Raw genomic sequence first — 18,715 nt, 5'->3', positions numbered from 1 at the left:
GCTTGGGGAAGCAAGAGCACACACTCTCAGAAAGGAAAATAAGTAATTCTGAAACAACTGAAAAGGATGCCAAAAATGACAAGACACCCTCTAAAATCACCCATGCCAAAATATGGGTGGTATTGGTGGAAGCACGTATAGATCATACCAAAACAGATGCACAGCCTGATACATACTGGCAGGAGTTATGGAGACGATTATAAGGTCAGAGATTCACTCCCTTGAGAGGAGGGGCTGCTGTGTAGGGGAAAGCTGGGGACCCCAGGCTCCAGGCATGTTCCCTGTGCCTGGAGGACAATTTGCTGCAGACCCCGGCCCTTGGGGAGCACCTGTTCGGTTTTGAATAGGATGACAACAAAAGAATCCATCCACAGGGAATGGGCAGTGACAGAAAGCCACATGTGGAGCTTGCTATCCACTGGTCCCCAGCCCATGTGCAAAGGGTTTCATCCTTAGTAGAAGGGCACCAGAGCTTGCTATGAACGCATCACCAACTACGTGCAATGGGTTGGCTTTAATGCAGGGGTCTGCTTGTTACATTGACGGCATTGGAGACCAGACTGTGAAAGTGGCAATACTGAGACTACCTCTGCAGATTAGACCTTTACCCCCAATGGAATATAAAGTGATGTGTCACCAATTCCACAGTCCATCCTCATGTGTGGTTGCAGACAACAGTCAGAGAGTTTCACCAGAGGGTACGTGTTTTGAAGGCAGTGAGATGTAGACAGCTGAGCGTCCACCAATAAAACTGCCGGTGCCCAGGTGAGTGAAAAATGCTAAACAGTGTAAGTTGCCAAGAGGCCACAAAGAGATTATAGACACAATAGCAGGTCTGCCTAAAGTGGGCATTGTGTGTGCTGCCCAAAGCCCTTACAATTCATTGTGTGGCTGGAGATGAAGCCTGATGGCTCTTGGCACAATATGGTAGATCACCATGAGTTGAGTAAAGTGGTTCCCTCCTTACATGCAGCAGGGCCTTCAATGCCAGAATTGATGGGTCATCTGAGCCATGAGGTGGGCACATATCACTTTGCAGCTGATAGATCTAGCTCATGCTTTCTTTTCTATTGCCATGGCACCAGAGTCAAGACCCATTTGCTTTCGCATGTGAAGGCTGGCAGTGGGCATTCACTCTGCTTCTGCAGGGACACATGCACAGCCCTTCTCTGCACCATGGCATAGTGGCAGCTGATTTGGCCAAATGGGAGAGGCCATTACATTGATGCCATTTTGTTGACCAATGACTATTTCACATTTGGAAAAATCTGTACCTCTCCAACATAACACACCTGAAATCATATGACTGGGCAATCATTGAAAGCAAACTGTGGGAACCTGGACTACCTGTCAAGTTCTTGGGGGCTATTTGGGAGGGTAAGACTAAAATAGTCTGATGCTATTATAGATAATGTGCAAGGTTACTCCATTCCAGCCACAGTGATGTAGCTACAAACCTTTCTGGACATCCTGGGTTACAGGAGGGCATTTATGCCTCTTATAGTCCTGCTCCTATGGCCCCTGTGTGTGTTGATACATAAGAGAGCTAAGAAGTGGTCTGCTGAAACAGATGGCAGTATTTGCTGCAGCCAAATGGACTATAATGGACACTTGGGCCTGCAGGCTTTTGACCCAGCTCAACCCTGTGAACTAGACTTGCTTGTTACTCAGGAAAGGTTTGGGTGGTGACTCTGGCAGAAATTAGGACAGCTACAACAGCCCATTGGGTTCTGGTCCCAACTCTGTAAAGGGGCTAAGACTATGTAGTCTTTGAATAGCAGCTAGCTGCAGTGTATGCAGCTTTACTAGCTACTGAAAGCTTAACTGCTATAGCTCCTGTCCCAGTGAGGAATGCCTACACGATAGCCAGGTGGGTATGGGGTTGGGCTACAAAGCTCTACAGCAGTACTTTCCACATGCCCACTTTGGCTTAGTGGGGGCATACATACAACAGAGCAGCACTCTGTCAACTAGCCCCTACTGGTGGAGTTGCAGGAAGTCCTGGTCCAATTATATATGTCAGCATGGAACTGACTTCAGAAGCCTGTGAGGAAGCCAAACCTGAGGACTCCATGCAGGGCGAAGGACGTTGGATCCTTACAATGAGGAATGGGCACCCATGCTAGGAGAGGCCTGGTACGTGGGCAGCACGAGTCAGGCCAGTCAGTATCATGGAAGCTGTGATATGCACCCAGAAAGAGATACTAGTCTTTGATATGAAACAGGGACAAGACAAAGCAGCTAGTGGACTGAACTATGAATGGCATGCAGAGTGGTGGCTCAGGAGACTTCCCCTGTGGTTACCTGTACTGACAGCTGGGCTGTGTACAGGACCTGATACTGTGGGTCTCCAAGTGGAACTTAAATTAATGGACAGTCATGTATTAGATCCTGTGGGGCCAGGCCCTGTGAAAGATCTATGGGAACTGGGACTGTACTCATTTACCATATCACAGGGCGTGACCCTTTGGCTCACCAAGGCAACTATGAAACAGACACCCTGGCCCGGGTGGGGTGCGGTGGCTTAAAGCAGACCTGGGGTGGGATGTTGCACCATGACTGCATAGATGCTTGCTCCATGAATGGCAAAAGACAATTTGGGCCACCGTGCATGACTAGGGTCTACCTGTGACTTTAGAGGAGATTCAGCTGTGAACAACATGCAGTGTTTCAGGACTTATCCCAGAGAACTTTAGCTCCAGAGACCAGATGTTAAGGGAGCAGGTGCCCTTGACTCACTTGCAGATTGACATCATTGGACATCTACACCTCTCTGCTGGACACCAGTATGCAGTCACATGTGTGGACATAGTGTGCAGTCACCTGGTGTGAAGCCTCCAAAATTCTGTTTCAGTTTGCCTGAATCAGCAATGAACCTGCCCAATCTGGGATGGGCGTAAAACACCAGCTAGCAGCTACTATTTATTAGCAGCTTATTCTTGCTTGACACATGGACCAAAAAGCAATTTTGGGAGCGCTGACACCTAAGTGCTGCATATGGAAGTCCGCTGATGGTGGAGGGCAGGCAAGAACCCATTTTTCAGGTACCTGGGTGGAACAGGGCACATGGGTGCTGGATGGAAATTCCATGTACCCAAGTATCCCAAGGCTGTGGGGATTATAAAGATACAATGGCCCACTGAAACAAGGACTGAGAGCTAAGACCCCAACTCCCATGCTGCCGGGGTGGAGCCAACACCTGCCAGTCATGCTATGGACACTGACAAAAGGAGTAGGAAGGCAGCCTGATCTGGTGGAGGCATTGCTGCATCGCCACTGTTCCCATTCAACTGCAAATACAGAGTTCAGACATTCCACTAAAGCCTGGATAGGGGTGGCAGGGCAACGTTTTATTGCTAGTCCTGACCTGGTTGGAACCAAGGCAAACTATGGACTGGGTATGGCCCTCGCACAGTAAAGGCTGCCCGCATGCATTGGGTGGCTCTGATAGCTCCCTCGGGACGTAGCCTGGAGGCCGACCTAAATATAAGTCCTTGGGTAACTGGGAAATGGCTCCTACGTTTATATTTTATCCACCCGGAGTGGCAGATCAGAGGGAAATGCTAAAGGGAACATTGGAACAATAGTGTTGGCTCTATGGCCTGCTATGAGATCTTTTGTGGCATGTAGACCTCCGATGCCTCTTTACTGGCAGAGCATGTGTGGTACTCGAGACCTGGGAGGCCACAGTTGCCAGCTAAAGTACTGTCTTTTAACAAAAAAAAAAAAAAAAAAAAAAAAAAAAAAAGCTTGTATACTGCCAGATGCGAAAGATCTCCCATTGCTGGTGCCAATAACCTCCCTGTCTTTTCGCCCATAGGCTGGTATGCCCTAACACATGCCCTTACGCCCTAGTGGACAGGGCTTATTTACTCTGTTACAGTTTGTGTTGCTTCTGAAGCTTATGGGTACAGCGTTCCACACTCCTTACCAAGGGAAATTCGTGGAAGAATAACACACAGGTTTTAGAGTGAAACAAACCCAGAGCGGGTGAAATGTGAAGAAAATGGGGAACTCAGGGTCTTCTTTGCCTCTCCCCACCAGCCTCTATAGCCGTCACCAGTGGCTTTGTTTTCCTCCATTACCCACATATGATAGCATGTTCTGGCAAAAAACATTTGGGAGCCCAAGCACGGGGCACGTGCACCTATGATGATGGACACATGGGCTGAGGACTGGGGTATAAAGGGGAAATTTGCAGGACTAGGGGGCTCAGTGGCTGCCTCCATCTCTGCCTGCTGGCCTGCTTGTGAGTCCAGTCCCCTGACCTAGCATTAAAGGCATATTAGAGATACTGAAGCCTCCAAAATTCTGTTTCAGTTTGCCTGAATCAGCAATGAACCTGCCCAATTTGGGATGGGTGCAAAACACCAGGTAGTAGTAAATAAATGACTAAAGGAAATTGTCTGTAATTTTGAAGGGATAAACTGTAATTTTATTAGACTATAAGACCTTTTAAATATATGTATTCATATATACATATATATTACACTAAAATATATGACAGTTATAATACATGAGAATGAAAAATTAGAAAATTGGCCTCTAGCACTGAATATACATTTAATTACTTTAAGGTGAACCACTCAGCACACATTTGTTAATATAATGAAAAACAAATATCTTCTAATCAAGATAACATGTCATCTCTCAACAACAACAGAAATGAAGAGATCAAACAGGATAGAATTCTGAAACCACCACTTTTCTAATTTTTTGTTGATAGGCTATTTTCCAAATAGATTACAATATTTTTTTTTATTTTACATGTTAAATTAACAAACACTATAAATTTAAAATTATCAAATACATAAATCACTTTAATTTGGTACCATTTTAATTTAATTTGGTGTTTATACGTGTGTGTACTTTATCTGCTTTATTATACAATATCAGATATTGTTGCCTGTAAGTTAAATCCTTTTTGATTTGCTAATGTTTCCTTTGAATTATATCCCTTAATATTTCATGGTTGATAGAAATGTGTAATATATAATTAGTTGCAACAAATGTCTTAAATTATTCATTCATTGAAAATGTGCATTTGCTAAATATACTTATTTTTATTTAAATGATAGAAACAATATTCACAAAATGTTCTAAAATTTATCAATGTAACCTCAAAGAAGGTTTCAGAATGGGCAATCTAAAATCTAAATCCAGACAAGGGTATATTTTATATAACTCTTAATATACTGAATGACATTAAGACAAATGTGATATGTGTTTTTATATATGTTTAGAATAAAATTTTCTTAACACTATTTTCCTAACAGCTTCTTTTATCTGTTTATTTCTAAGACTATAAATGACAGGATTCAAGAAAGGAGGAACTATGGTATAAAATACAGAAAGAATCATGTCTTGAATTGTATCAGAAGACACTGAAGATTTTACGTGCACAGAGATTCCAGAACTGAGGAAGATAGAAACTACAATGATGTGAGGGACACAAGTGGAAAAAGCCTTTCCTTGTTCTCTGGTTGGAAATTTGAGCACAGTAGAAAATATGCGACAATAAGACATTGTAATGATGACAAAGCAGGTACCACCAACCAAAATGGCAGAGGCAAAATTTAAGAGCAGATTGCTCAAAATGTTAGAGCATGAAAGCCTCAGCAAAGAGGGAATGTCACAAAAGAACTGATGGACCACGTTAGACTGACAGAATGACAGTCGGAGAGTGTTGCCAGTGTGCACCCCTGCATAGAAAAGACCACTAAGCATAGAGGCCAGCGTCATCTGGACACAGAATCTGTGGTTCATGATCACCGGGTAGTGGAGGGGCTGGCAGATGGCTGCGTAGCGGTCATGGGCCATAAAGGTGAGAAATAGAAGCTCAACATACACACAATAAATGACTAAGAAGATCTGACTTGCACACCCAGCCACTGAAATGGCCCTGTTGTCAGAGAGAGAGTTGACACAGGCTTTGGGGACAGTGACAGAAATGAAGCACATGTCTAAGATGGAAAGATTCCTGAGAAAGAAGTACATGGGTGTGTGAAGATCCTGGTCAAGTGTGGTAACAGTGACTATTAGCAGATTTCCTATCAGGGTGGCTGAGTACATCAGAAGGAATAACATGGAGTGCAGAAATCTCAACTCCCACCTGTCAGCAAAGCCCATGAGGAGAAATTCAGTCAGCACTGTATAATTGGGCATCTTCTGGCAACTCTGTGCTGGAAAAAGAGATAAAGCCATAAAACATGAAAAGAAATACTTTTCTTGAAAATATTTCCCTTGAGGGTCTCCTAGGTGGCGCAGTGGCCGAGCGCTGCACTGTGAAGCTGTCCGCAGCCTCTGCAGCACCGGTTGGATTCCCCACTGGCGAGGGTGGAACCCCACATGGCGCAGCAGACCTCTCCTGCCTTGCCTGCTTCTCCTCATCAGTGTCTTCCCTCTGTCTTCCTGTTCTGTTCCCCACTCTGGCTCTGGTGAATTCTCTCACCCTCCCGCGCTTTTGAGCTGTACCAAGGTTCTTGTGTAAAATAAATATTTTTCAAAAAAGAAAAAGAAAATATTTCCCTCTGTCTTGTGCAGTTGGTCTTTTTGTGTTCATTATTAGTCCTTGAATTTCTTTCACTTCTACTACTCCTGGGTAAGTAATATAACAAAGTGCTAGGATGCAGCTCTCAACTCATTGTCTACAACTTGTTCTCATTGATATTACAGACATTCCAAATAATGTTTATGAGTTTTATTGTTTTGATTAATATTTAATTAGTAATAAATTTATACATAGATTTAGTGATTATTTCATATGCAATTTCTCAATGACACCTGTTAAATGTTATTGACCTGAAAATCAATATACTACAGAAAGTTTTCTTTGTGCTTTTTGTAAGCATAAAGTCTATATTAGGCTTGGGAAGAAAGAAATATCAAAATACATGGTTTGTGGATCCCAAGTGTCAATGATTAATTATAATTGGAATTCTAAAGAAAAGTTCATGATTTAGGGTGATTTTCAAGTACTGTAAAGAATAAAGTGGAAGAAAAATGTTTTGAATGGTAGTTTGAGATGCACAGGACTGGGTGAAGGGAATCTTGGTAAAGATTTCTTATGACCTTGTGAGGAAATAAATACTGAGTATGTACTATGGTATATTTGGAAATTATATTTTCACACTGAAGGTTTGAATTCATTTTTCAAAATCCATGTACAAACTATTGTTCCACCCCTATTATTCTCCTATGTAAATGTAACGTTTTCACATCAGTGAAGTCCTCAATCTCAGCATACACCTAGTCTTCTGACGTTTTAATCACAGTGCCACTTTTCTCCTCACTCTTAATGCCATCTTTATCCATCAAGATATATTAGGTCTTTAAATCCAGTTCACACATAACTTTTAAGCTGCAACTATCCTTGATGATCTCAAATTTTTGTCACTATTTCATATTTTGTTTCAGAATCAATACCTGAATTACAGGATTAAAATATGTACATTAATTTATTTATGTATTAATCATTCCCAATACATATGTGGACAATCCTTGAAATTTAGACTGTATATTATGTATCACTTTGTATTTTTATTACCAAGTACTTTACTATATAAATAGTAGCTACTGGGCCTCCCCAGTGGTGCAGCAGTTGAGCCTTGGGCTGCAAAGCTCTGAAGCTCCGGTTCAATCTCTGGCTGCTGGGCGAGGGTCCCACATGTCGCACAGACCTCTCCTGCCGCCCGCTGCTCCCCTCAGCAGTGTACTGTGTCATTCTGCCTGCTCTGCTCTCCCCTCTGGCTCTGGTGAATTCTCTCACTCTCCCAACCTGTGCTCTGACAGTACCCAGTGCTTGTATAAATAAATAAATAAATCTTAAAAAAAAAAAAATAGCTACTATTTCTGAAGGAATCCCATTTTGAAATTTGTAAAAATATTAAAAATGCTCTATAGTCTAACTTATTAAAATGCTCTATAGTCTAGCTTATTTTTACATTATTGTTTCAGCTTTAAAGTTTTGTTCTTCAGGAACACCTATACGCTTCTGTTTATTGCAGCATTATTTATATAATAGGTAAAACCTGGAAACAACCCAAATGCCCAAAAATAGATGACTGGATCAAGAAGCTGTGGTACATATACACAATGGAATACTATTCAGCAATCAAAAAAAAAAAACTCATGCCATTCAAAGCAACGTGGATGGAGCTAGAAGGAATTATACTCAGTGAAATAAGTCAGAAGGAGAAAGAAAAATATCAGATAGTTTCACTTATAGGAGGAATATAGGGGAACCAAATAAGACATCAGCAAAAAAAAATAATAACAGTACAAAACACAACAAAACAATAACAATTACCAATCAGAGACATCCTGCAGGGGACAAGGAGGGAGAGGGATCAGAGGGTGGGAGGGAGGAGCACAGGGGAATGTGCTGAGGGTGCATTGGTAAAGGAAATTCTATGGGGACTACACCTGAGGGGAGGGATAAACAAATATTGTTTAAAAGTGAACAATGATGGAGCTTCCCCTGGTGGCGCAGCGGTTGAGTGCTGGGCTGCGAGGCTGCCCGCAGCCTCTGCAGCGCTGGTTCATTCCCACCAAAAAAAAAAAAAAAAAAAAAGAAAAGAAAAGAAAAAAAAAAAAAAAACAATGATATAAAAAATAAATTTAAAAAAATAATGAAGTTGTGTTCTTCTGTTCTCAACCGCATGTATTTTCTAACTCTACAGTAAATAAAGATTACTTGAAAAGAGTTTTTGAGTCAATATAGACAACACAAAGAAACAGTTATCCACCATGCCTTATTTTTATATTGGAAATGAGTCCACCACACTCTCTGATATTACTATTGTGTATTTGAAATTACAACATTGACCACACATTACTTTATAAGAATTCTTTGTGCTTGCTATTCCCCCCATATAATGTACCATTTATTTATTCAGTTATTGAAATTATTAGCTATTCAATGAGGTAACATTTTAGGTTTTGCATTGGTCAATATCATAGTTTCAATCCAAATCCTCTTTGAATTTCTAAAGAAAAACAAAAAACCAAAATAACTCAAAAATTATAGTAAATAACAATATTAAGTAAAGTGAACAGGGAAAAGAAGACACTAAGAACAACATTAATCACAGATTATTCACTTTTGAAAATATTATTTTCCTCTTTTTTTAACTTGAAAATTGCATTTTCCTACCTGTCGAAGAAAATATTTTTTTCTTGTTAGTTCCTTAAATTGAGGTTTAAAGATAGCTTAACCAAATTTTCCAAAGCAGACAGGGTTTAAGAATATCTTCTGGCTAACAAAGCACCATTCTTAAGATATATAAGCAAATAAGTTGTTTCTGCCTTATGTAAATATGTGGACAAACCCTTGCAATCATCAACAAAGTCTTTGGAGACAAAATTGTTATCCTTCATGATGGTTGGTCACCCAAGGGTAATTTATGAAGACATTCATTTCCAGAGCACAGTTGAAAAGGACCCAATTAAAACACAAGAATGTACATAAGTAGAAGTTGAAATGGAGCTTAAAATTAGTGACTGTGTTTACATGGCTGTAAAATTAACTAAGTAAACAAGCTATGAACCATAAGTTAGTTTTATCATCCTAAATGATCACTGAGGACATCTTTCTGGATCTCAGAAACAAAATCCTATGGAACCCAAATGATTTGTGTAATGTCTATTTAGGTAAATTATCAATATTAAGATTTTAATATACTTCCCTAATAATCTAATAGATCAAATTGACAACAATAAACAAACAATTTGTTTACAGATTGTAATTATATATTAAATTTCATTCATATTATATAAAAGTTAAATCTTTTCAGGGAAAATTTAATAACTAGAAAATAAAAAAATGAAATGTCTACATTTTGACTATTTCCATATCTTGGAAAAATGTTTTCTTCTCTAGCAAATAGTCTCTTTCTCTTTTGGTGGTGATTTCTGTCTATTTCAATCTATTAGCTATCTATAATTTTCAATCAATAATCTCTATCAAATTAACTTACAGATGAGTCATTATAATTTGAGAGTTTTGGATGTCTTATTTCTAGTTAATCCACTTTAGCTGGCATATTCTTGTAGTGATTTCATTATTGGTTATTGGTTTATCTCTTTCTTTGTGCAGTTCTACCAGTTGAACTACAGTCAAATTATAAATCAAAGGAAGATAAAATTTCATAATGCAGGTGAGAAATTTGTTCTCAAAAACGTGTAAGTTTATGTTTTACTTACTATATAAATTTCTAGAAGATTTATTGTATATTAAGATTTCTTTACTCAACTGTGAAATATGTTTTCTGATACATACTTTCAAGAATACATTATTTTCTAATGTGCTGGCATTTTTAAGTGATTACTAATATAATTCCATGAGGGGGAAAATGATTTTTGAGAATTAACATACAGAAAATGTATTTTAAGTACTTTAATCTATTTGACCTCATTCTTTATTTGAATCAGTTTTTTTTTTTTCTCAATCCATAAGTTGATTTTTCATGGTTTCAGAGTACCTCTCAGTGTTTTGATATTGTTGAAACTAAATATATAGGTTTTATTTTCATAAATGTGAATTTAAATTAATTCAAGAATGCCTTACATAACTCTATATTCAAAATATATTCTCTTTTAATTTTTTAAAAATGTTAGGGTTTCACTTTATTTTTTAAGATTTATTTATTTATTTATACCAGCACTGGGTACAGTCAGAAGAGCGGGACGGTGAGAGAATTCACCAGAGCCAGAGGGGAGAGCAGAACAGGCAGACTGACGAAATACACTACTGAGGGGAGCAGCGGGCGGCAGGAAAGGTCTGCGCGCCATGTGGGACCCTGGCCATGCTGCCAGGTATCGAACTGGCACTGCAGAGGCTGCGGGCAGCTTCGCAACCCAGTGCTCAACTGCTGCACCACCGGGGAGGCCTGGGTTTCACATTTTAGATTTAAGTTTGAAATCTATTTTATGTTGGGAAGCAATAGTTGTGGTCTCTTTTTATGGCTGCAGAGGAGATACTGATATATACTTCTAACAATGGACTGTATTGACATTATTCTTCTGTCATCTAGTTTATTTTGCCTCTCTTTTTTGCATATATTTATTATGAGTCTGTATATATGGGATTTATATATTTTTTAATTTTTTATTATCTTTTTATTTTTTACATCGTTGTTCATTTTTAAACATTATTTGCTTCCCCCCACCCCCTCAGGTGTAGTTCCCATGGAATTTCCTTCCCCAATGCACCCATGCACCATCACCTCAGTCCCTGTTCTCCTTCCTCCCTCCCACTGATCCCTTTCCCTCCTCCTCCCCTGCAGTATGACTCTGATTTATAATTGTCTGTTTTTGCTTTGTTGTGTTTTGTACTGCTATTATTTTTTAAACTGATGTCTTATTTGCTGCCCTTATATTCCTGCTATAAGTGAAACCATCCGATATTTTTTTCTTTTTCCTCCTGGCTTATTTCACTGAGCATAATTCCTTCTAGCTTCTGCCACATTGCTGCGAATGATGTAAGTTTATCTTTTCTGATTGCTGAATACTATTCCATTGTGTATATATGCCACATCTTCTTGATCCCATTATCAATTTTTGGGCTTTGGGTTGTTTCCAGGTTTTTCCTTGTAAATAGTGCTGCAATAAACATAAGGGTACAGGTGTTCTTTGAATCAATGTTTTTCTGTCCTTGGGTCAATCCCTAGTAGTGGAATTGCTGGGACATATGGTAGCTTCATTTTTAGTAGACTGAGGAACCTCCAGACAGCTTTCCATAGTGGTTGGACCAGTGTGTGCTCCCACCAGCAATGTAGGAGAGTTCCTTTTTCACCACATACTTGCCAACATTTGTTATTGCTAGTTTTTTTAATAGGTGTCATTCTTACTGGCATAAGGTGGTATCTCAAAGTGGTTTTGATTTGCCTTTCCCTGATGATAAGGGATGTTGAACATTTTTTCATATGCCTATTAGCCATTTGCATTTCCCTTTTGAAGAAATGTCTTTTAAGTTCTTCTGCCATTTCTTGACTGGATTGTTTATTTTGTTTTTGTTGAGTCCTGTGAGTTCTTTGTATATCTTTATGATCAGTCCCTTATCAGTTGAATGGAGTGCAAAGATTTTTTTCCCAATCAGTGGGGTGTCTCTCTATTTTGGTTAACGTCTCTTTTTCTGCACAGAAGCTTTTCAGTTTGATGTAATCCCAGGTGTTTATCTTTTCCTTGACTTTCTTTGTTTTGGGTGATGAATCGTTAAAGATATTACTGACATGTATGCTTTGTAGTGTTTTGCCTATATTTTCTTCTATATATTTTATGGTTTCAGGTCTTATCTCAAGGTCTTTCATTCATTTTGAGTTGATTTTTGTGCATGGTGAGAGGTAGTGGTCTAGGTTCATTTTTTTGCATGTGGTGGTCCCATTTTCCCAGCACCATTTTTGAACAAACTGTCCATGTTCCATTATATATTCTTTGCTCCATTGTCAAATATTAGTTTTCCATATAAGTGTGGCTTTATTTCTGGGCTCTCTATTCAGTTCCATCTGTCTGCATGTCTGTTTATGTTCCAATACGAAACTGCTTTAATTATTACGGCTTTATAATATAACTTGAAGTTTGGAAGAGTGATACCTCCTTTCTCTCTTGTTTTCATCAGTAGGGCTTTGGTTATTTTTGGTTTTGGGGGGTTCCATATGAATTTCATCAGTATTTATTCTATTTCTTTGATGAATGTCATTGAGATTTTTATTGGAATAACATTGAATCTGTAAATTCCTTTTGATAGGACGGACATTTTAATAATGTTAGTTCATCCAATCCATGAGTAGGGGATGTCTTTTCATTTCTTTGTGTCTTCTTTAATTTCTATTACAGTGTTTTATAATTTTATTTGTATAAGTCTTTCACCTCTTTTGTTAGATTTATTCCCAAGTATTTAATACTTTGTTTCAATTATAAAAGGGATGGTTTTCTTGATTTCTTCTTCTTTAGATTGTTTGTTTATAGAAGGCTACTGATTTATTGTTTTGATGTTTTGTCCTGCTACTTTACTGAACTGGTTGATTATTTTGAGTAGTTTTTCGTTGGTGTTTTTAGGGTTCTCTATGTATATTATCATATCATCTGTAAATAGTGATAGCTTTACTGCTTCTTTCCCTATTTCGATTCCTTGTATGTCTTTCTCTTCTCTTATTGCCCTGGCTAGGACCTCTCGTATTACATTGAAGAGCAGTGCTGAGATTTGTGTGCATTGATTTTGTATCCTGCTAATTTACTAAGCTGGTTGATTATTTTGAGTAGTTTTTATGTGTAGCTGTTAGGTTTTTGTATATATATTATCATATCATCTGCAAATAGTGATAATTTACTTCTTCTTTTCCTATTTGGATTCCTTGTATGTATTTCTCTTGTCTTACTGCTCTGGCTAGGACCTCCAGTATTATATTGAAGAGCTGTGGTGAGAGAGGACATACTTGTCTTTTTCCTGATCTTAAAGGAAAGATCTTCAGTTTTTTACCATCGAGAATAATATTGGCTGTGTGCTTGTCATATATGGCTTTTATCATGTTAAGGTATGTTCCTTCTATCCCTAGAATTTCAAGTGCCTTCATCACAAACGGATGTGGGATTTTGTCGAATGCTTTCTCAGCATCTATTGATATGATCATATGTTTTTTCTTTTTCTTTTGGTTGATGTGATGGATTACACTGATGGATTTTTGTATGTTGAACATTTCTTGTGCCCCTGGGATGAATCCCACTTGATCATGGTGTACTATCCCTCTGGTGCATTGTTGGAATCTGTTGGCAATGATTTTGTTGAGGATTTTTGCATCAGTGTTCATTAGGGAGATTGGCCTGTAATTTTATTTTTTTATGCTGGGATTTGGTATTAGTGTAATGTTGACTCCATAGAATATATTTGGCAGTTATTCCTTCTTTTTCAATTTTTTGAAAGAGTTGTGTAGGATAGGCAATAATTTACTGCTGAACGTTTGATAGAATTCATTTGTGAAGCCATCTGGACTGGGGCTTTTGTTTTTGGAGAGTGTTTTAATTACTGCCTCAATTTCTCTGCCTGTAATTGGTCTGTTTAGTTGTTCTATTTCTTCTGTGTCCAGCTTTGGATGACTATATAGTTCTAGGAATTTGTCCATCTATTCTAGGTTGTTGAATTTGTTTACATTTAAGTGTTCATAGTAATCTCTGATTATTATTTTGATTTTTATTGAGTCTGTAGTAATTTCTCCTCTTTTATCCTATTTATAAGTGTTTTCTCACATTTATTCTTTGTGAGCCTGGCTAGAGGTATGTCTATTCTGTTTATTTTTTTTTCAAAGAACCAACTTTTTATTTCATTGAACTTTTGATTGATTTTTAATTTCTATTTCATTTATTTCTGCTTTGATTTTTATTATTTCCTTTCTTCTACTTGCTTTAGGGTTTTCTTCTTGTTCTTTTTCTACCGCTTTGAAATGTGAGATTAGGTTGTTTCTTTAAGCTCTTTCTTATTTCTATTTTTTAAGATTTATTTATTTATGCATACAAGAGCTGAAGTTTAGAGCAGAGGTGTGGGGGTGAGAGGATTCACCAGAGACTGAGTGGGGAACAGAACAGGTAGACTGATCAAAGTACACTGCTAAAGGGAGCAGCAAGCGTGTCAGGAGAGGTCTGCTGTGCCATGTAGACAAAGGCTCCCTGGCTGTTTGGGGAATCGAACTCATGCAGGATTGGCTGCTGGCAGCTCCTTACGCTGCAGCTCAACCCCCTGCACCACCAGGGAGACCCTCTTTCTTGTTTCTTGATTGAGCCTGTATTGCTATATATTTTCCTTTTATTACTGCTTTTGCTGCATCCCATACAGTCTGGAATGTGGTGTCTTCCTTGTCGTTCAACTCCCCCAGTATTTTTTAATTTCTTCTTTGAACTCCTCATAGTCCAGTGATCTTCCAATAGTGTGGATTTCTATCTACATTAAGTGGGACGATTCCATGTTTACTTTCATGATTTATTTATTTATTTTAGTTTTATGACTCTATTATCAGAGATGATGGTTGGAATGATTTTGATCTTCATGTATATGTTGATGTTTGTCTTGTGGCCCACTATATGATCGCTTTTGGAGAATGATCCATGCACGCTTGAGAAAAATGTATACTTGGATTTTTTGGGGTGTAGTGTCTTATAAATGTCAGTTAAGACCATGAGTTCTAAGTCTTTATTCAGGGCTCTAGTGTCTTTATTTATTTTTTGTCTTGCTGATCTGTCCATTGGTGAAAGTGGAGTGCTGAAGTATCCCACTATATGTATCTTTTCTTTAATGTCCATTTTCAGAGCTGATAATAGCTGTCAAATATATTTTGGTGCTCCTTCATTGGGTGAGTATATGTTGATGGATGTTATATCTTCCTGATGTATAATCCCCTTGATGATAATGTAGTGTCCATCTATGTCTCTTTTTATGTTTTTTAATTTGAAGTATTTCATCTGATAAAAGTATAGCTGCTCCTGCCTTGTTTTTTGGTCCATTTGCTTGTAGGATTGTTTTCCAACCTTTTACTTTCAGTCTCTGTTTATCTTTTGTGGTTAAATGTGTTTCCTGGAGACAGCAGAAGGTTGGATTTTGTTTTTTGATCCAGCCTGCTACTGTGTGTTTTTATTGATGAGTTTAATCCACTTACATTTGGAGTTAATATTGATATGTTGGCATCTGTATTTGCCATTTTGTTTGTCATTTTTGTGATATTATTTTCACTTTATTATGTTCTTCTTTATCATTCCTCTGTTGGTTTTGGCTTTAGAACTTCTTGTAGGGTTTTTCTGGGGGGGGGGATTGAGGGTTTAATTGTAATGAGTTTCTGGAGTTTCTGTTTGTCTGAGAAGGTCCATATTTTTTCTTGGTAGAGGAAGGAGAGCTTTGCAGAGTAAAGTATTTTTGGTTGGCATATGCTGTTTTGAAGTTTGTTAAATATGTTACTGCATTCTCTTTTTGCACGCAGTGTTTCTTCTAGAAGTCTGAGGTTAACCTGATTGATTTTCCCTTATAAGTTATCTGTTTCTTCCTCCTTGCCAGTTTAATTATTTTTTCTTTGTCTTGAATTCTTGCCAGCTTTACTATTCTTGCCAGCTTTACTATTACTATTTACTATTCTTGCTGTAGTTTTCTATCATTGTGGAAATTGGGAGTTCTTCTCGCTTCTTGTATGTATATATTCGTCTCCTTTTTCTTCAATTACCTCCATGAATAATTTCGTTTTTTAAGTGATTTTACCATTTTTTAAGATTTATTTACTTATTTATGCAAGCACTGGGTAAGGTCAGAAGTGCAGCAGGGTGAGAGAATTCACCAGAGCCAGAGCAGAGAGCAGAGAAGGCAGACTGATGATGTACACTGCTGAGGGGAGCAGCGGAGGGCAGGAGAGGTCTGCGCACCATGTGGTACCCTCAACTGGTGGCCAGGGATCGAACCAGCGCTGCAGAGGCTGTGGGCAGCTTTGCAACCCAGTGCTCAACCGCTGAGCCACCGGGGAGGCCCTCCTTGAATAATTTCTCAGATCCTTTGTTTCTCTCCTCACCTTCTGGAATACCTATAAGATATATCTATTCAGAGTCAGGTAGCATTATTATTACTTTTCTTAACATTCATCTATATACAATTTCATATTTTTATATAAAACCTAAACAAGTAATTTTTAGATTTGTGTTACAAATGTGGATCTATGTAAGGTAATAGAGTAAGCAGAAAGTAGCATTAAGATAAGTGTGGGAAACTAACAACCATTCTTCATTCGTGGAAAAGACAAAAATAAACATATAGGAAATAAGAAATTCTGTCATTCCCAAACCTTATTGATAATTTGAACCCATAAGTGTAAGACATATTCTTCAAATTTTACTTGAACACATCCATAAATATCCCATTATGATTAGACCCTACCTCTTTCAATGACCTTCATCTCCCTTCCATCCAGAGAAGACACTTAAGAATCAGGTCCAAAGTCACTTTCTGTTGTCTGTTTCATACTCAAGATTTTCTGCTATACAGTATTATGAAAGGTGTGACCATTTGCTCAACCTTAAACTGCATTTCAAATCTTCTACTTCTCAACTTGACCAACTCTTATGTAGATGATAACACTCATTTCCTAAACTCATCACCTTACATACTACATAATTTCAATCCAAGTAGTATTTAACACTTGCAAAACGGTTAATACAATGGAATCAACACTTTTTTGCACATATCATAAATTTGCATGGAACATCTCAACTGAAGAATATAACCCATCATACTGATTCTGCTTTAAAGCAGTCTTTGCTGCATTCCTTTCCATTTAGAGAGGATTCATCAAGGTTGAAGAATTATAGAGCATCCAGTCTTCATTGCACACTTATCCTCATGTGAGTTCCAACCCTCTCTTCTTAGAACTCCTGGCCCCTATCTCTTTCCTATTTTGTCCCAATGACTTTAGAGTGTATATCCATGTGTATTACTAAAATATTTTACTTTGGGTTAGAATATGTCTCATGGACTAGACCATTATGTTCAATTTATGACACAGAAAATGTCTTTTCCCTGTGCTGCATGGTAATGGAAAAGGTATGATTCAGATAGAATGAAATATCCTTCCTGTCACTGTTAATGTTTCTTTTCAATTTCTGTGTCAACCTCAGTCTTAGAATCTTTGAATTCAGAAGCTATTGTGAAGGATTGCTTGTGCTTAATGGTTATTTATGCCTATGTTCATCTGGAAGGTTGTAGGCTGGCACCTCCTATCCTAGCATCTTCCTGACACATATCCATGTCTGGACAAGTCAAATAGCTCTGTGTTGAGTCAGAGAAGATCTAAGCACATATTTCATAGGAAACCTGGAAGACTGAGCCTGACATATCCTTGTGATATCTAAAAGTGTAGTGTCAGAAGACTCCATTTAGATTTTCCATGGATATATATGTAAATAAATTTGTTCCTTTGTCCTAATCATTAAAAAGGAAAGAACAACTATCAGGGGTCTCATAAAGGAGTTGTTTCTCCAGATAACACATCTGTGTTCCCTACAGGAGAATTATGAGACCCTGGCCCATATCAAGAGAAATCATCTCATTGGGAATTCCCATGTTCAAGGAAACCTGCAAGGTAATGTTTTTATGTTGCCATCCACAAAACATGAAGGTGCTGATGAAGTTACAAAAGCAAAATGCAAACCAAGAAAAAGACCTCTACCTCACATAGTCATTACTGTAACTTTTCAAATGCTAAATTATTCCCTTAGAAATTTACCATATTAACTCTCCTAGAAAGCCATAAGTAATCCTCCAGCATTCCCTGCCTAAATTTTATGTTGACAGATAAATCATGGATATACAATCCAGTTTCTTTTGAGAACACCCTGATATTAGTTGGAAGCTGAACAGTCTGGCTGACCAGTCAAACCTCGGTTTCTTTTCAAATACCTTTATAAAAACCCTGCTTTTAAGACCCAAGATTCCAGATGGTCCTCTAGGGTGTGAGCCCACCATATCCTCAGATATATCAGTTTCCTGAATAAACTGAACTTCTTAATTCCAGTTCTTGACCCATGTTTGGCTTATGAGTGGCAGATAGCTGAGTTTGCATTTCTCTATGACACTGAAAAAATTGATTCCAAGCAATTTCATGATGAAACAAGTTCCTGAATTGAATCCTTGAAAAAAATAATGATGTCCAGTTTTCTTATAGTGAAGAATACCTCTTTGCCAGTCCAATATCCATAT

At 38.2% G+C, this 18,715-nt stretch overlaps 1 protein-coding gene across 1 annotated transcript; it reads right to left on the bottom strand.

Moving 5' to 3' along the window:
• Positions 1-5,229: 5,229 nt before the first annotated feature.
• On the bottom strand, positions 5,230-6,165 carry LOC119242652 (olfactory receptor 14C36-like). Its single transcript, XM_037508172.1, has one exon. The coding sequence runs from the start codon at positions 6,163-6,165 to the stop codon at positions 5,230-5,232; it is 936 nt and encodes a 311-aa protein (XP_037364069.1).
• Between the last annotated feature and the right edge of the window lie 12,550 nt (positions 6,166-18,715).

The sequence above is a fragment of the Talpa occidentalis genome, unplaced genomic scaffold (assembly GCF_014898055.3).
Source record: "Talpa occidentalis isolate TD23 unplaced genomic scaffold, MPIMG_talOcc4v2.1 talOcc4.13, whole genome shotgun sequence".
Classification (NCBI taxonomy): domain Eukaryota; kingdom Metazoa; phylum Chordata; class Mammalia; order Eulipotyphla; family Talpidae; genus Talpa; species Talpa occidentalis.
This window is presented reverse-complemented; position numbering and strand designations above follow the sequence as displayed.